This window comes from Bos indicus, chromosome 1 (genome assembly GCF_029378745.1).
Source record: "Bos indicus isolate NIAB-ARS_2022 breed Sahiwal x Tharparkar chromosome 1, NIAB-ARS_B.indTharparkar_mat_pri_1.0, whole genome shotgun sequence".
Taxonomy (NCBI): domain Eukaryota; kingdom Metazoa; phylum Chordata; class Mammalia; order Artiodactyla; family Bovidae; genus Bos; species Bos indicus.
The window spans coordinates 135,738,206-135,756,879 of record NC_091760.1 but is presented as its reverse complement, the minus strand read 5'-3'; the positions used below and the strand labels follow the sequence as shown (position 1 = coordinate 135,756,879).

General features: G+C 47.9%; 1 protein-coding gene and 2 pseudogenes across 1 annotated transcript in view; all 3 read right to left on the bottom strand.

The window, feature by feature from the left end:
- SLCO2A1 (solute carrier organic anion transporter family member 2A1) overlaps positions 1-18,347 on the bottom strand; it is an 89,347-nt gene extending 71,000 nt beyond the window's left edge. The window contains exon 1 of the mRNA XM_070794633.1: positions 17,955-18,347. Within this exon, the coding sequence (XP_070650734.1) occupies positions 17,955-18,050 (96 nt within the window). The 5' untranslated portion in view covers positions 18,051-18,347. The remainder of the gene's footprint in view (positions 1-17,954) is intronic.
- Positions 1,668-2,414, bottom strand: LOC139182218 (KAT8 regulatory NSL complex subunit 2 pseudogene; annotated as a pseudogene).
- On the bottom strand, positions 2,304-12,573 carry LOC139184545 (KAT8 regulatory NSL complex subunit 2-like; annotated as a pseudogene).
- Positions 18,348-18,674: the final 327 nt, after the last annotated feature.

Below are 18,674 nucleotides of genomic sequence, written 5' to 3'. Positions count from 1 at the left end.
GCTTTCCCGGGACAGGGAGGATGGAGCAGCAGCGAGTCCAGCAGGGCAGCGTCCCAACAGCAGCCACGGCCCTGAGGCTCACTTGTCCAAGTCAGCGACAAAGTCCAGGGCTGCAGATGGCCCACTAGCAAGGCCAGTTCTACATCACTTTGGCTTGGCCATGGGTGGGTGGGATGTGGGGGTGCAGTCTAGGGTACAGGCAGGGATCCACAGGAGTGTTCCCACTGGCATTAGGGCAGATGCCCTCCGTAAGGGTCTCTGTCCCACTCCCTTGTGATAAAGTCAAGGAGTGTGGTCCCAGCAAGCCCCTCGTCTACTTGCTCCAGAGAGATGTTGCCCAGCTGGAGCCTGGAGAATGGACCCAACGACCTTTCCAGGGTTCTTCCATGCTTGGCAAGGATTCTCCGTAAGAGCTCCCAAGTCAGGGAGAAGTAAGAGAAGACGGTGGAGAGAAGGCAGCTTGTGAGTAGGCCTTGGGCTCCTGAGGGCATAACAAACTGGCAGGGCCTGATGGGGTGAGGATGCCCATCATAGGAAGACTTTTGCTGGTTCCAGGAAATCCCAGGCCCACCAGCCTCCACAGGGCCTGAGACCCCCTTGTGAGTGATGACCAGAACCAGTGAGGTTCTGATTACAGCTCTGTGACCCGGGACAAGAGCAGTTGGAGGCCACATCTGCCCCTCAGCAAGGCCCACCTTCAGGGCCAAACAGGTTTTTAAAGAGGGTATCCCAGGCCCCTGGGGCTTTCTGTTTCAACCCAGTTAGAAGGACCTGTGGGAGAAGGAAGATTGCCCTTCTATCAGACACAGTGAGGAAAGTGACCAGGAAGAGGGGCTCTGCTGGATTGGCTCCAGGGGATAGACATAGAAGGGCAGACATGACCCCACATGGGAGAGAGCTGCCTACTGCCTGTGGGGCCACAGCTGTTGGGCCTGCTTGTGATGTGGTGAGGTCCCCATCACTGGGGCTGTGCAAGGACATTGCCAGGAAGATTCCAGCCTCTTTGAACACATGAGCTTTCGCATCACTTTCAATTCTGAAATTCAGTAATTCTGAAAAGGGCAAAGGGCACTGTGTTTCCTTCATATATATATATATATATATATAAATATAACATTTTAACATTTAACAGAAACTATATATAATATTTTTATTGCATCTTACATAAGATAGCCACAACAGAAATTTACATAGTTTAGAAGCAAGATGGATGGTTAAGAAGGGCCCAGTCCTGTGGGCTATTTTCTGAGGCTATAGGTCAGAGATCACTGAGGAGAGGAGCTTCAGATTACTCGATTAGGGAAAAGGTGAGGAAAGGCTAAAATATAGGCTGCTAGACAGAGATAACGAGCCACTGGGATTATCGCTATCCCAAGACTTGGGAAAGAGCATTACAAAAATCCCTTTCCCCTTAGGCACAGCTCCAATCTCGGCAGCTATGACAGGAATCACCTACTCTCTTCCTTGCCTAGAGTGGGAAAACATCACAATTTAAAGACACTATTGGCCCCTGCCCCCAACATTTGGTTAGACTATATAGCATTCAATAAACCAGAAGAAAAACAAGGTAGCCTGGCTTGTCCTTTAGTGAGAGAGGGTCAGAAATACTGCCTTAGAGAATGGGAAATACAAATCCCCCAAAGTCAACTGGTTTCCGAAACACAGGATCAACTGACACGGGTGGGTTCTGGACACTCTGAGGCAATGGTTGCAGAGGCTGTCTCAGAATTTTGAGATCCCTGTGATCAGCACCCATCTCCAGCAATCTGCATGTGGCCCAAAATGTCCACTGGACCTTCAGCAATTTCTTTCACCAGATGATCTTCAAGGGTTAGTGAAGGGTCAAAACGCAAGGGTGAGGGAGGGCACTGCATACCATCACCCACAGCTCGGGCTTATACGTCTGAGGCAACTTGAAATGCAGTGGGCAGCAAAAAGGAGCCTCAGAATGGCTGATGGGAACTGGTTTGTTGCACGGTACCTGTTCACACCCCTGGCAGCATTGAAGAGAGCCTGATCTGTGCCCTGACATACAGAAGTAAGGCAGTGTCCGGTCACTGGAATCCACAAAGACCAAGCACCTCTGAATGGAGCAAGTGGTATGAGCCTGTCAGGCAGCACTGTGTGCGGCCAGCTTTCTGCGCTCCTTCGGCTTGCCTGTGTGGTAAGGCTTCCACTCCACAGCGCTGACAATACCACTGAAGACATTTTAGATGCTTTAACTTCTCTCGTTCTTTGGCCAGAAGTCTCTCCGGGCCACTCACGAGACTACCTAGAGCTGCATGTTCCACTTTGTAATTATGTAACATTGCTTCTTCTCTTTGAGCAGATGCTGAAGCCATTTAAACTGGTCAGTACAGTTCAGTTCAGTTCATTTCAGTCGCTCAGTCATGTCTGACTCTTTGCGACCCCATGAATCACAGCACACCAGGCCTCCCTGTCCATCACCAACTCCCGGAGTTCACTCAGACTCACGTCCATCGAGTCAGTGATGCCATCCAGCCATCTCATCCTCTGTCGTCCCCTTCTCCTCCTGCCCCCAATCCCTCCCAGCATCAGAGTCTTTTCCAATGAGTCAATTCTTGGCATGAGGTGGCCCTTAAAGTACTGGAGTTTCAGCTTCAGCATCATTCCCTCCAAAGAAATTCCAGGGCTGATCTCCTTCAGAATGGACTGGTTGGATCTCCTTGCAGTCCAAGGGACTCTCAAGAGTCTTCTCCAACACCACAGTTCAAAAGCATCAATTCTTTGGGGCTCAGCCTTCTTCACAGTCCAACTCTCACATCCATACATGACCACTGGAAAAACCATAGCTTTACTAGAGGGACCTTTGTTGGCAAAGCAATGTCTCTGCTTTTCAATATGCTGTCTGGGTTGGTCATAACTTTCCTTCCAAGGAGTAAGCGTCTTTTAATTTCATGGCTGCAGTCACCATCTGCAGTGATTTTGGAACCCCCCAAATTAAAGTCTGACACTGTTTCCACTGTTTCCCCATCAATTTCCCATGAAGTGATGGGACCGGATGCCATGATCTTTGTTTTCTGAATGCTGAGCTTTAAGCCAACCTTTTCACTCTCCACTTTCACTTTCATCAAGAGGCTTTTTAGTTCCTCTTCACTTTCTGCCATAAGGGTGGTGTCATCTGCATATCTGAGGTTTTTTATATTTCTCCTGGCAATCTTGATTCCAGCTTGTGCTTCCTCCAGCCCAGTGTTTCTCATGATGTACTCTGCATATAAGTTAAATAAGCAGGGTGACAATATACAGCCTTGACGTACTCCTTTTCCTGTTTGGAACCAGTCTGTTGTTCCATGTCCAGTTCTAACTGTTGCTTCCTGACCTGGTCAGTGCACAAAAATTGCAAACAAATAAGCTTCTCACGCATAATCAAGGCCACTTCTTCAGCTATGTAGATGCCAGCACATTCGAAATTTGGCTGGCCTCACTGCAGCTACATTTTGGAGTCTAAGACCCAGCTCTGTCCCAGCATGTGAGCTCAGCTGGCACAAGAATGCTTCACCCACAAGCCCTGGACTGGTCTTCTTCGCTTGAGCATGAAGAACCAGGGCATTCCCACGGGCATGTTCAGCACAGAAGGACACCCCATCTTTCTTCTCAGGCTTTAGGGCAGCACTGGGACATCTTTTTCCATTTTTCGCCTCTTGCAAGGCGCATTCTTGTCTTCGAGGATATGCTGAGCAAAACTCCTGCCCCACCAGATAAGGTTGCGAGCATGGGCGATGAATGAGTGAACAGCACAGGGGCTCTTGAGCCCTGGGCACTGGGGTGATCCTCACTCGATCGGTTAGCAACATGTGGATCTGCATCCTGGTCATACCAAAACCTCTGCCGCTGCGCCGCTCCATTCTGGCGCTGTGTTTCTATAGCTCAGGTTTATCATTACTTGTATGGATTCTACACAGTAAGTTTAAAATGTTGTACAAGTCATAACGGGCAACGAAGGCAGGGCCAGACCGGAGGACTTCCACGTACAAACAAGAGGGAGAAGTGGGCCCTACCACCCGTCTTCTCCTGGAAGCCTCCAGTTCCTTCCTGCCGTGAGGCTTATTTCCATCCTGGGTACCATCCCTGACCTGCCATAGTCTCCTCTCCCACCCTATAGTCAGGGGCTGGAAGTCCATTCTTGTAAAATGTCACAGCAAGGGAGGCAGTGGGGTGACCAACTTATCCCCATCTGCCCAGAACATCTTCAGTTTTAAAACTGAAGGATGGGGAACACTTGTACACCCATGGCAGATTCATGTTGATGTATGGCAAAACCAATACAATATTGCAAAGTAATTAGCCTCCAATTAAAATAAATTTATATATATAAAAAAAACTGAAAGTCTACATGCTGGGAACCCCCTCGGTCCTACACAAATTGAGGCCATGCGTCACACTGAGAGGCAGGGCGCTACAGATCATTGTTTCTTGGAAACATGGGGGCCTCTTAGGGAGCTGAGTGAAACCAGTGACGTCTGGGGACGTGCCTCCACCGTAGACATGCTGTACAGGCTTGTGAGCGAGTGATGCTTAGCTCCCCGCAATTCCCTCAAATGCACTGTGAATAGAAGGCAAAGCAGGGCAATTTCATAAGGGCCTGGACTCTGGCAGGAAGGACTTCTAAAACAGTTTAATTCATCCTGCAATCTCTCAGGCAGCCAGTGGGGCAGGACCAGTGTGGCCCTTGCTGCCTGCTGTCTGCCCCCAACCAGGCACCCCCTCTCCCGAAGCCCATGGGGCCTCATGCACCCTCTAGCCAGCTCCTCTCCTGGGGTGTCCCATGGGCTCAGCCCAGGAATTGCCTGCATCTGCACCCCATACCTGTCCCATTGACATTTCCTAGGTATCGTTCCCTCCATGCCCAACAAGCTGGCTGAGTGAGTTAATCACATAAACCAGTTCTAACTTGAGGCCTGGGGTATCATTTCCCAAACTTTACCTGGGGTCACATCTGGACGACCTGAGCCAAACATGGTGTGGCTTCCTGGAGCATCAGCGTTACTACAACATTTGGAGGTAGACACAACATATTATTTGGAAGCACACAGATACATTGTGTGGGAGAAAAATATAAAATTCACTTGATTCTAGGATAAAATGTCAACTACCACAGAAATGTAATAATCACTGTTAGTTAAACCACATCTCCAGAACCCACCTTCATCCCCTTGTCCTCCTCCAGTGTGGAGATCTGGTCACTCCTTTAGAATTCAGGGCCAGCCACTAGCTTACTGAAGTTCCCCTGGTGCCATCTGCATTTTAACTGAGGCCTTCTGTGCTCCAGGCCAGCACCTCCCAAGGGTGTTGGATGGGACACACTTCAGAACATATATAGTTAAGGCTGATGTTTGGGTAAACAAAACTCATCATCGGGACTCTCAGGGTCCTAAAGGACTTGGGTACACACTAAATCTTCAAGAAAGGGTTAATGTTCCCACATTTGTAGAGGCAGAGGTCAACCCTGTAGGGGTCAGTGCCGATGCTGACCAGACTGAGTGTCCCACAGGTCACAGTCCTCGGGTTACTGCCCCAGCTGGTGCTCTCTGCTCAACCCACAGCCTCGGTTGCACCTCCACCCAGCAAGGTGACGAGGCCGGGGAGATGGTGAGAGGGCTGATCACTGCACAGCATCATCCCATCCATCCAGCCTGCAGTGTAGTCTGAGTCTCTGGGCCTTGGTTTCATCCATCACTCCTGATCAAATTTAATCCATTCCAGGGAATCAAGGTCCTCTAAACAAAGAGAGCTGGGATTAATTGCAGACAACCCAACGAGCCCACATCCTCCTCTTTTGCCAGGTTTCAGAGCAGGACGGAGGCCAAGAGGAGCAACCCCACGTCCAAGGAGCAGTGGCTGCGTGGGCGCAGGAGGGCCGAGAGGAGCTACTCCACATTCAAGGTCAGGAGGGGCAGCCCTGGGGAGATACCCCTCATCCAAGGTAAGGAGCAGTGGCTGCGCTTTGCTGGAGCAGCCGTGAGGAGATACCCCACGCCCAAGGTAAGAGAAACCCAAGTAAGAGGTAGGTGCTGCAAGAGGGCATCAGAGGGCACACACACTGAAACCATTAGCACAGAAAACTAGTCAATCTAATTACACGGACCACAGCCTTGTCTAACTCAATGAAACTAAGCCATGCCGTGTGGGGCCACCCAAGACGGGCAGTTTAGATGGTGGAGAGGTCTGACAGAATGTGGTCCACTGGAAAGGGAATGGCAAACCACTTCAGTATTCTTGCCTTGAGAACCCCATGAACAGTATGAAAAGGCAAAAAGATAGGATACTGAAAGAGGAACTCCCCAGGTCAGTAGGTGACCAATATGCTTCTGGAGATCAGTGGAGAAATAACTCCAGAAAGAATGAAGGGATGGAGCCAAAGCAAAAACAATACTCAGTTGTGGATGTGACTGGTGATAGAAGAAAGGTCCGATGCTGTAAAGAGCAATATTGCATAGGAACCTGGAATGTCAGGTCCATGAATCAAGGCAAATTGGAAGTGGTCAAACAGGAGATGGCAAGAGTGAACGTCAACATTCTAGGAATCGGCAAACTAAAATGGACTGGAGGGAGGGAGGAGGGAGGAGGGTTCAGGATGGGGAACACATGTATACCTGTGGTGGATTCATTTCAATATTTGGCAAAAACCAATACAATATTGTAAAGTTTAAAAATAAAATAAAATTTAAAAAATAAATAAATAAATAAAATTAAAATAAATAAATAAAAAGGAGCTATTAGGTATAAATAAATAAATAAATAAAATGGACTGGAATGGGTGATTTTAACTCAGATGACCATTATACCTACTACTGCGGGCAGGAATCCCTTAGAAGAAATGGAGTAGCCATCATTGTCAACAAAAGAGTCCGAAATGCAGTACTTGGATGCAATCTCAAAAACGACAGAATGATTTCTGTTCGTTTCTAAGGCAAACCATTCAATACCACGGTAATCCAAGCCTATGCTCCAACCAGTAACACTGAAGAAGCTGAAGTTGAACAGTTCTATGGAGATCTACAAGACCTTTTAGAACTAATACCAAAAAAGATGTCCTTTTCATTATAGGGGACTGGAATGCAAAAGTAGGAAGTCAAGAAACACCTGGAGTAACAGGCAAATTTGGCCTTGGGATACAGAATGAAGCAGGGCAAAGACTAATAGAGTTTTGCCAAGAGAATGCACTGGTCATAGCAAACACCCTCTTCCAACAACACAAGAGAAGACTCTACACATGGACATCACCAGATGGTCAACACCGAAATCAGATTGATTATATTCTTTGCAGCCAAAGATGGAGAAGCTCTATACAGTCAGCAAAAACAAGACCAGGAGCTGACTGTGGCTCAGATCATGAAATCCTTATTGCCAAATTCAGACTTAAATTGAAGAAAGTAGGGAAAACCACTAGACCATTCAGGTATGACCTAAATCAAATCCCTTATGATTATACAGTGGAAGTGACAAATAGATTTAAGGGCCTAGATCTGATAAATAGAGTGCCTGATGAACTATGGACTGAGGTTCATGACATTGTACAGGAGACAGGGATCAAGACCATCCCCATGGAAAAGAAATGCAAAAAAGCAAAATGGCTGTCTGGGGAGGCCTTACAAATAGCTGTGAAAAGAAGAGAAGTGAAAAGCAAAGGAGAAAAGGAAAGATATAAGCATCGAATGCAGAGTTCCAAAGAATAGCAAGGAGAGATAAGAAAGCCTTCCTCAGTGATCAGTGCAAAGAAAGAGAGGAAAACAACAGAATGGGAAAGACTAGAGATCTCTTCAAGAAAATTAGAGATACCAAGGGAACACATTTCATGCAAAGATGGGCTTAATAAAGGACAGAAATGGTATGGACCTAACAGAAGCAGAAGATATTAAGAAGAGGTGGCAAGTATACACAGAAGAATTGTACAAAAAAGATCTTCACGACCAAGATAATCACGATGGTGTGATCACTCACCTAGAGCCAGACATCCTGGAATGTGAAGTTAAATGGGCCTCAGGAAGCATCACTATGAACAAAGCTAGTGGAGGTGATGGAATTCCAGTTGAGCTATTTCAAATCCTGAAAGATGATGCTGTGAAAGTGCTGCACTCCATATGCCAGCAAATTTGGAAAACTCAGCAGTGGCCACAGGACTGGAAAAGGTCAGTTTTCATTCCAATCCCAAAGAAAGGCAATGCCAAAGAATGCTCAAACTACCACACAATTGCACTCATCTCACAAGCTAGTAAAGTAATGCTCAAAATTCTCCAAGCCAGGCTTCAGCAGTACATGAACCGTGAACTTCCTGATGTTCAAGCTGGTTTTAGAAAAGGAAGAGGAACCAGAGATCAGATTGTCAACATCCGCTGGATCATGGAAAAAGCAATCGAGTTCCAGAAAAACATATATTTCTGCTTTATTGACTATGCCAAAGCCTTTGACTGTGTGGATCACAATTAACTGTGGAAAATTCTGAAGGAGATGGGAATACCAGACCACCTCACCTGCCTCTTGAGAAACCTGTATGCAGGTTAGGAAGCAACAGTTAGAACTGGACATGGAACAACAGACTGGTTCCAAATAGGAAAAGGAGTACGTCAAGGCTGTATATTGTCACCCTGCTTATTTAACTTATATGCAGAGTACATCATGAGAAATGCTGGGCTGGAAGAAGCACAAGCTGGAATCAAGATTGCCGGGAGAAATATCAATAACCTCAGATATGCAGATGACACCACCCTTATGGCAGAAAGTGAAGAGGAACTAAAAAGCCTCTTGATGAAAGTGAAGGAGGAGAGTGAAAAAGTTGGCTTAAAGCTCAACATTCAGAATACAAAGATCATGGCATCTGGTCCCATCACTTCATGGGAAATTGATGGGGAAACAGTGGAAACAGTGTCAGACTTTATGTTTGGGGGTTCCAAAATCACTGCAGATGGTGACTGCAGCCATGAAATTAAAAGATGCTTACTCCTTGGAAGGAAAGTTATGACCAACCTAGACAGCATATTGAAAAGCAGAGACATTACTTTGCCAACAAAGGTCCCTCTAGTCAAGGCTATGGTTTTTCCAGCAGTCATGTATGGATGTGAGAGTTGGACTGTGAAGAAAGCTGAGCGCTGAAGAATTGATGCTTTTGAACTGTGGTGTTGGAGAAGACTCTTGAGAGTCCCTTGGACTGCAAGGAGATCCAACCAGTCCATCCTAAAGGAGATCAGTCCTGGGTGTTCATTGGAAGGACTGATGCTGAAGCTGAAACTCCAGTACTTTGGCCACCTCATGCAAAGAGTTGACTCATTGGAAAAGACTCTGATACTGGGAGGGATTGGGGGCAGGAGGAGAAGGGGTCGACAGAGGATGAGATGGTTGGATGGCATCACCGACTCGATGGACATGAGTTTGAGTGAATGCTGGGAGTTGGTGATGGACAAGGAGGCCTGGCGTGCTGCAGTCCATGGGGTTGCAAAGAGTTGGACACGACTTAGTGACTGAACTGAACTGAACTGAGAGCAGATCTGCCAGCAAAGCTCAGATCCATCTGGCCCTACTCCTGGTTTCATCTCAATCAGCAACTTGTTAGCATGAGGTGGGAATCTGAGAACCTAAAAGGACCTCAGAGATCACTAAGCTCAGACCCAAATGTTCATGGACAAGAGTATCTGGAACTGAGAGGCATTCTGTGGCCATGGGAAGGAGGGGGTTGGAGTGAGCTGACACCTGTGGGAATTCCTGCTTTGCCACTGACTGGATATGTGGCCTTGGATGAACCTAGATTTCAAGCATGAAATGGAAATGCTTATACCTCCTTTGCGGGGCTGTTATTACGAATAGAAAAAGTTTAGAAACATATACTGAAAAATCAAATTCAAGGGAAAAGACAACCATTCAGCTCAAGCCAGAAGAAAAGCTGGAGCATGTAAATACATAAGATTCCATCCAGTTACTAAAAGCAAGCTTTGAATCTGCTCTTAACTCTTCGTAAAAGGCAAAGGAGAAGGGAAACTGAGTGGGTGATAAGATTTGGTAATCACACCATTGCAGGATGAAAGTCAAGTTTAACCTGACAGTGAGACTTGCTGTTTAGCTGCAGTAATCAGGACATGGTGGTGTGGGCAGAGAGATAAACACATATATCAATGAAGCATGATGGAAAAGCCCGAACGGACACACACAAGTATGGCCGACTGATCTTCGACAAAGACCCAGAGGCAATCCAGTAGAGTATGGACAGTCTTGTCAACAGACAGTGTAGGAACCATTTATTTGTTCCTAACCACAGGCAAAACAATGAAACCTTGACCTAAACCTCACATCTATACAAAAAATTAACTCAAAATGGGTCACAGATTGAAATGTAAAAAAAACGTATAAAACTTTTAGAAGAAACACAGGATTTCTCTTTTATGAGTTAGGATTTGGTGAAGAGTTTTTAGACAACAATAAAAGCAGGATCCATAAGTTTAAAAATTGATAAATTAGACTTTATTGGAATCAAAACCTTTTTCTCTGTGAAAGATTCTGCTGAGAGGATGAAAAGCTACACACTGGGAGAAAATGTTTGCAAACAATATGCCCAATGAAGGACTTGTATCTCATTTATGTAAAAAAAAAGTCTCAAAACAATAATTCAAAAATCAATAAGAAAAGGGACAAAATATATGAACACATATTTCAGTGAAGACGGTATTGCTGCTGTTGCTGTTTAGTCGCTCAGTCGTGTCTGACTCCTTGCAACCCCATGGACTCTGGCCCGCCAGGCTCCTCTGTCTACCATGGGATTCTCCAGGCATGCATAGTGAAGTGGGTTACAATTTGCTTCTCCACAGGATCTTCCTAACCCAGGGATTGAACCTCGGGCTCCTGCATTGTGGGCGGATTCTTTACCAACTGAGCCAGCAGGGAAGCCTGAAGAGGGTATACACATGGCAAATGAGCACATGAAAGGATGTTCAACAGCGCCAGCCAATTGGGAAAGGCAAATAAAGACCACACTGAGATCTCACTACACACCAATTCAAACAGCTAAAATACTCCTACTTCTCTGAGACCTTGCAGGGGTCACCACCCCTCTCTGGGTCCCTTTTTCATTTGGAGGAGGTTCTGGCCAGTGTTGACATTCTATTGTTGTATAAAAATGGGGTCATCCAGTTTATTTTCACTACAGAAGGCAGTGCCCTTCTGTAGGGGAGGAATTCTTTCAAAAAAAAAAAAAAAAAAGGATAGCTAAAATAAAAAACAGTAACAACATCAAATTCAGTAGAGGAACTGAATTTCTCAAACCTTGCAAGTGCAAATGTAAAGTGTTATACCCACTCTGGAAAATAGTTTGGCAGTTTCTTTAAGAAAAAAAAATCAACAGGAAACCACCATGCAACCCAGAAAATGCACTCCTGGGTTTTTCAGTTCAGTTCAGTCAACCAGTGGTGTCCGACTCCACGGCCCCAGAGACTGCAGCACGCCGTTTCTCTGTCCATCTCCAACTCCCAGAGCTGTCTCAAACTCACATCCATTGAGTCAGTGATGCCATCCAACCATCTCATCCTCTGTCATCCCCTTTTCCTCCTGCCTTCAATCTTTCCCAGCATTAGGGTTTTTACCCTAACAAAATGAGAATTTATGCCCACACAAAAATCTATACATGATTGTTCATAGCAGCTTTATCTGTAATAGCCCCAAACTGGAAACAATCCAGATGTCCTTCAGTAGGTGAATGGCTGGACAAATCATGATAACATCCATGCCTTGGAACAGTATCCAGCAATAAAGAGGAACAAACTATTGATACATGGAACAACTTGGAATGGTCTCAAGGGCATTATGCTGAATGAAAAAAGCAGTCTCAAAAGGTCACACACATATTTCATGATTCATTTATATCATGTTCTCAAAATGACAAAGTTACAGTGCTAGAGAACATTGGGGTTGTCAGAAGGAGATCTCGGTGGCAATGGGACAGTCTTAAAGCAGAGGGATGGCAGTTCCCTGAACCTGTACACATGATCGAATGGCCTGGAACTACACTCACACAGTACTGCAATCTCACTCTCCTGTTTTTGGCCTTACATTGCAGCTGTGTAAGGTGAAACCCTTGGAAGGAACCAGGTAAAAAGTACATAGGTCCTCTCAGCACCATTTTTCCTATGAATCTGTAATTATTTCAAAATAAATCCTTCTTCTACTTGCTTCCCTGATAGCTCAGTTGGTAAAGAATCCGCCTGCAATGCAGGAGACCCCGGTTTGATTTCTAGACCAGGAAGATCTGCTGGAGAAGGAATAGGCTACCCACTCCAGTATTCTTGGGCTTCCCTGGTGGCTCAGCTGGTAAAGAATCCCCCTGCAATGTGGAAGACCTGGGTTTGATCCCTGGGTTGGGAAGATCCGCTGGAGAAGGGAAAGGCTACCCACTCCAGTATTCTGGCCTGGACAATTCCATGGACTGTACACTCTATGGGGTCGCAAAGAGTCGGACACTACTGAGCGAATTTCACTTTCACTTTCCACTTGTTAAATTCATCACCAGGAGACAAAATGAAAACCAGGAAAGGGCTTGAGGCACAGTCACAGGAAGAAAGGATCTGAATAACCTTTGACCTCCACCCCACCCAGTCCCATAATTCTCCCTCCTCGACCCCCAACACACCCATAAGCAGAGCAAGGTGGGCCTCTCAGGGGACAGACACCCTGGAGAGAATAACATACGCTGTCCCTTGTGTCAAAGAAACAGCCCAGGAAGGAAAGCATGTCAACTCATAGGGGGATGAGGGCATTCTCTGGCCCAGGGGATTCTCTTCAGAGTCTCCCCAGGCATGGATTGCAGGTTGTGGGGATGTAGCACTTTCCTCTGGAAACTGAGAGGTTAGGCCCAAGCTGCTGCCCCACGGCTGGGGGTCAGAAGCCTCCAGACATTATGGACACAGGCCAGAACAAAGCACCCCTCCCTCACTTGGGGGGAGTCACCAGAGCCACTCAGGCCCAGCTGTGAAATCTCCTTCTTCCCACTGTTCTTCCCCCGCCTTTCACCCCCACTGACAGGACAGCCATTATTTCGCTAGGCTGGGACCCTGGGTGTGAAAGTTCGTGGGCAGCAATTACCAAATCAACCACTCCTTCTATAAGATAACCCCAGTTTGGCTCCAAAAGTTTCATTTTAAGAAGCAACAGATCTCTTTGAGGTTGCTAGGATATGTTAGCCACCAAGATTTCCCCTCACCTCCCCGACTCGTGCCCCATAAACATTGAATGAACCTGTTCTTAATTTGGAGCTTAGGAGTTCTGGATGCTGAACTGCTCCCCCTGACAATAGCTGGTGAGCAGGTACTCTGCTGCTGCGGCTAAGTCGCTTCAGTCATGTCTGACTCTGTGCAACCCCATAGACGGCAGCCCACCAGGCTCCCCCGTCCCTGGGATTCTCCAGACAAGAACACTGGAGTGGGTTGCCATTTCCTTCTCCAATGCATGAAAGTGAAAAGTGAAAGTGAAGTCTCTCAGTCGTGTCCGACTCTTTGCAACCCCATGGACTGCAGCCTACCAGGCTCCTCCGCCCATTGGATTTTCCAGGCAAGAGTACTGGAGTGGGTTGCCATTGCCTTCTCGGGAGCAGGTCCTCTACTTCTTAATTTAAAAATTATTTAATAAGAAAAGAAGTTTAAAAAATATAATACACACAGTAATTATTTCTAAAAACATGTGTTTATAATTTGTATTCAGTAACATTCTAATTAGCCTTATGTTACTAAAAAGCATTACATGTTAAAAAAAAAAAAAAAAAAGAATGCTGTAAGCAAGGTGGCTCAGTGCTAAAGCATCTGTCTGCCAATGCAGGAGATGTGGGTTTGATCCCTGGGTTGGGAAGATCCCTTGGAGGAGAGAAAGTCAACACACTCCAGTATTCTTGCCTGGAGAATTCCATGGACAGAGGAGCCTGGTATTGCAGTGAAAAGGAAAAATGAGGAATGAGTTTTTCTTTCTCTTTCCTGAGAACAAAGAAGATAGAGAGAACAGTGAACAGTCCCAAACTTTCCTAGTTTTTACTTTTAACTGTTCCTAATCTGTGCTCTGTGACTAAGCTTGCTTTCTTGCCCCCTAACTCTGCATGTCTGTAAATAAGTTTGGTTTTCTGCCCCCTAATTCTGCATAAGCTACATTTTGCACCTATTATCCTTTGGTTCTATGCCAATTACATCCTGTATTTGGTGTTCACCTTTATAGCACTCTCTTGGCAGATCAACCCTCAGAAGTTTTTCTGTATCAGAAAGAAGGCCCAAGTAAAAATACACAATGGACCCAACTATTGGGCCACCAGACTGCCAGAGGCTACCTGAAGCCAGCCTACGGCTATTTTTGAAACAAGGCAAGAGGAAGATGACAAGATCCTAACACCTTTGTTCCTCATCACTGACCCTTAACTGCATATAAACCCCAGGCCCCTCCTCAGGAGGGATGGCACAGTTCTTGAGGCATGAGCCTACTATGTTGCCCTCTCAGCCAGCTGAGGATTAAAGCTACCTTTTTATATCCTCCAGACTCTGTCTCTGTAATTTTTATTTGGCTTCAGTGGGCAGCGAAAGACAAGATTTTGTTCACTAACACTGTGGGCTGCGGTCCACAGGGTCACAAAAGAGTCGGACACAACTGAGCAATTATGCAGGCATGCACACAAGTCAGAAGCAACAGTGACTCTCCAGAGAAAATAACAATTGTATTGACTCCTGCAGAAGGAGGTACCAAAAACTCACCCCACGCCTGAGAGTCACCAGGCTCTTGAAATGAGACCAGGGAGAATGAAGAGATCTGAACCTGTTAGCGCCTCTACACATCTGAGCTGCAGCCACTGGTTACAACTGGATGTGTCACCAGAGTCTGGGGAAACCCTTGACTGCTCGGAATAAGTACATCCAAGGTATCTCCATGTGCTTATACAGAGCTAACCAGCACCGTGCAATAGACAGGGCCAGGCACACAGGGGTTAGGGTTCGGGGCTCTGACTCCGGAGGCTCAGATTCCTGGTTCCTCTACACACCACCCTTCCTATGTATCCACACCCAAGAGACCAGCCTCACAAAGCCTTGTTTTCCTCATCACTAATGGGAACAGTAACAGTATAAAGTTGATAGAGCTGTAATGAGGATTGCATGTGGGTAAACTATTTCCATAGTTCAAGTACATTCAGACAGATCCGTTGCTGTTAGCTACTATTGTTATTTTGGGGATATTATTATTATAAATGGCAGTTTCTCTTAACTATTAACTGTGTCTCACAGAATGAGGTGTAATTGGTGGAATAATAGATCCGAAATGACGTTTGTATGCTGAGTCTTGTTTGCTGAGGCAAGAACTGACCTCACAGTGATGCCAATACCAGAAAGCCCAGCATGATTTACAAAGCTGTTTCCTCTGCCTCTTTCCACATAATTCTTAGGAAGCCCTCCCCTACCAGCCCTCGGGAGGTAGGCATTGTTCATATTACCCAGTATTTTTCACTTAAGGACTCTGAGGCTCAGGAATGCTTTCCTGTGTCACCTAGTTAAGTAAGGGGATGGCATGAGGCTTGGGTCTTAGTCCCCTTGTTTCATGCCTTTTCCCAAACCATATGGTATGTGGGGTATTGCAGGAATGTCATAAAGCCTACTGGGCTTCCCATGTGGTTCAGTGGTAAGGAATCTGTCTGCCAGTGCAGGAGGATTTGATCCCTGGGTCAGGAAGTTCCCCTGAAGGAGGAAATGGCAACCCATGCCAGCATTCTTGCCTGGGAAATCCCATGGACAGAAGAGCCTAGCGGGCTAAAGTCTATGGGGTTGCAAAGAGTTGGACATGATTGAGCATCTAAACACATGCACACCTAAAGCCTATTGGTCAATCTGTCCCAACAATGAGGAACCTGGAAAAATGATGGGTCCTTAGGTTGGGTGTCCCTTGTTCCTCCCATATCACACATGTCACAAGACATGTGCAGTCCACACCCCCTGGGAAGGTGCAGGGCAGCCACCAACCTTCTTATTGGGAGGAGGAAATCTCTCATCAAATCGCAAAGCCCCCACATGTCAGCAATGTCCCCTGGAAGAAAAGGCTTCAGGGAGTTTAACTAATGGAATTCCAGCCCCCAGATTTGCCTTGAGATATCAAATTTCCTACCTGTTTTCAAGCTGGTAAGTGAAGCTAAGTGGAAGCTGCTCCTAACTCTGGCCTTAGAATTACTATGGATTAAGAGAGGAAATGATTGAAAAAATTCTGGTTTTCAGAGATCAGAAAAACTTTTAACTGGTATGAGTCTTAAGGAGGCCAATTGGCCTGGGCCCAGGCCTCGGGCACGTGTGACTAAATCATCAGCATGTGATAAATTATCTTATTTTTATAGATCTTCAAAGAAACTGCTGCCATAAACTCATTTATTTTAGAGACTCAGGGCGGGTCTAAACAGATCAATTTCATTTGGGGATACCCTGGCTATGAGCTGTCCCTCCTGCTCCCAACACTACGAGTGGTGAAAATAGAGGACTTAGCCTCAGTCTGGCTCCCTTCTGGGCCTCTTTCTTTTCAGACCACCTGATGATTACTCTGGCCCTTTCCTCCCAATTCCTAGTTTATAAACACCAAATTTTTCCACAATTCTCTGCTGAAACCTTTCTAAACTTTCTTAAAATGATGGGACCAAAACCACACACAGTGTTCTCATCAGGGTCTGGCCAAAGGTGAGGAGATTTGAGTATTATTTTAAACTCTCTCAAAATTTCTGTCTTACTTACATCCAACCATGGAATCAATTCAGCCTAGTGTGGTATGGGGAAAGAAGAGAAGCAGGAGTGGGGAGCCCAGCTCTATTGCTAACAATGTGATCTCCAGATCCCTTTCTTTTGGACGCAAAACCAGCCCAGAGAGACCTTTATCCTCCCTTCGTGTGTTCTGGGTCCCCCTTAATTGTACCACTGGAGGCTTTACCGCCCCGAATCTGACTGTGTGACTGCCATAAACAACCTGTCTGCACCATTTGCCCTGACTCCAAGGAAACCTGACCTGGGCTCCACTACCTCCCACATCCTTACCACAGGAGGTGCATTTTGCCCTCCCAGAAGAGGCAAAAAAGCCTGAGTGTGGATTCCACCATTCCAGTCCTCTTGGACCTGTGAGTGGAGGAAAGCAACCTCACCACACAACTGCCTACACCCAGCTTTTCTTCACCCACTCCCCATAACTTGCCAGGCACCTGCCTAGACTTTATTGCATAGACCAAAAGCCGCTGCTTTCCGGGGGCTAGTTCCGGACCTGGAAAGCTGGTCCAAGAGCTGCAGTGTAGGTTGCCAGCCTCGGGGGAATTCTTAACATTGCAGGCAGCAGCCCGATCAGGTAGCAGAGCCCACGCGCTGGCTGCCGCCCTCAGGGACGGGGAAAGCATAGTGGAGAATGGCTCTTCTGCCACCCACTCAAGCTGAAACCGGCTCTGATCTTCATCTCAGAGGGACCACAGCCTGTTCCCTACAAGGCGCCAGACCAGGCACTTCCAAGCCCACGCCCTTAACAAAGTAACTGTCACAGGAGCCCAAAACCGTGTCCCGGAGATGTTCTTGTTCAAAGAACTGGGCAATTCCCTACCCTAGTGCCAAGACTACCTGAATAGAGCTGGCCCAATAAGCAGGTAACTTGCATCGCCGTTTCCTACCCTGAGGAGGGCGTGTGAGTAAGCGCACGCGCACACATACACACACGCACGCATGCATACACACATGCACACACACGCATGCACACACGCACACGCACACACGGCCAGCACCGGCTTGCCTGGCAGGGCGCCCCCTTGCCCGCGGTGCGGGGTCCGCAAAGATGCGTTGGGGAGCGCAGCACCGACCGAGGGACTGCGAGGGTGGGCGCCCGCACCCTCAGCGCCTCCCAGGCGCCTGCAGCACCGACGCCGGGACCGCGCCGACGGTGCGCCCCGTGCGGCTCGGGCTCGACGTTCCCGCTTCTCCGCTCACCTTAATGTTGCTGAAGATAGAGCGGGGACTGCAGCCGGCTTGGCCAGTAGAGGCGGCGCTACCCTGGCGCGCGCCGGGCTTGGACAGGAGCCCCATGGAGGCGGCAGCACGGGGCGGGAGGCCGGGAGAGCGGGGCCGGGGCGCTTGGGCTGGGGCGGGCGGCCAGCGGGTGGCGGGCGCCGTGTCGGTGGCCGGAGGAGACTGAGCGCGAGGGTGCGCGCCTAGAAGTTTTATAAGTGGCCGCCGCCGCCGCCGATGATGAAACGCGCACTCCCTCCTCCCTCTTTCCCTTCGGTGTCAAAGGCGCTGCGAGCCCCCGCCCCGCCGCCGCCGCCCCCTCAGACAGGTGTGACGCGGTGGCCGGCGGCGCTTGACCTCTTTCCGGCCGAAGTTGTCTCTGCGTCCGCAGCTGGGCTGGGACCCGCAAGGCTCGACCGCCCCTCGAGAAGGTCCCGCCCGCCGGAGGGTGGGGGCGGGGGTGGCGGGCCGGGGAGAGGGAGGTCTGCAGGGGGAGCAGCCGGCTGCAGAGCGTGGGGGCACCCGGGGCGCTGGCGTGGCAGGGTGGGCGCCGCGGGCCCGCAGACTCGAGGGGGCCAGAGAAGGGATGGGCAGGGCTACGAGGCTAGAAGACAGGAGGCGGGGGCGAGGGGCGCTGAGGGAACCAACGGGAGCCAGGGTGGTTGGAGGGGAGCCGAAGTTTGTGAAGGGAGGGGGAGCTTC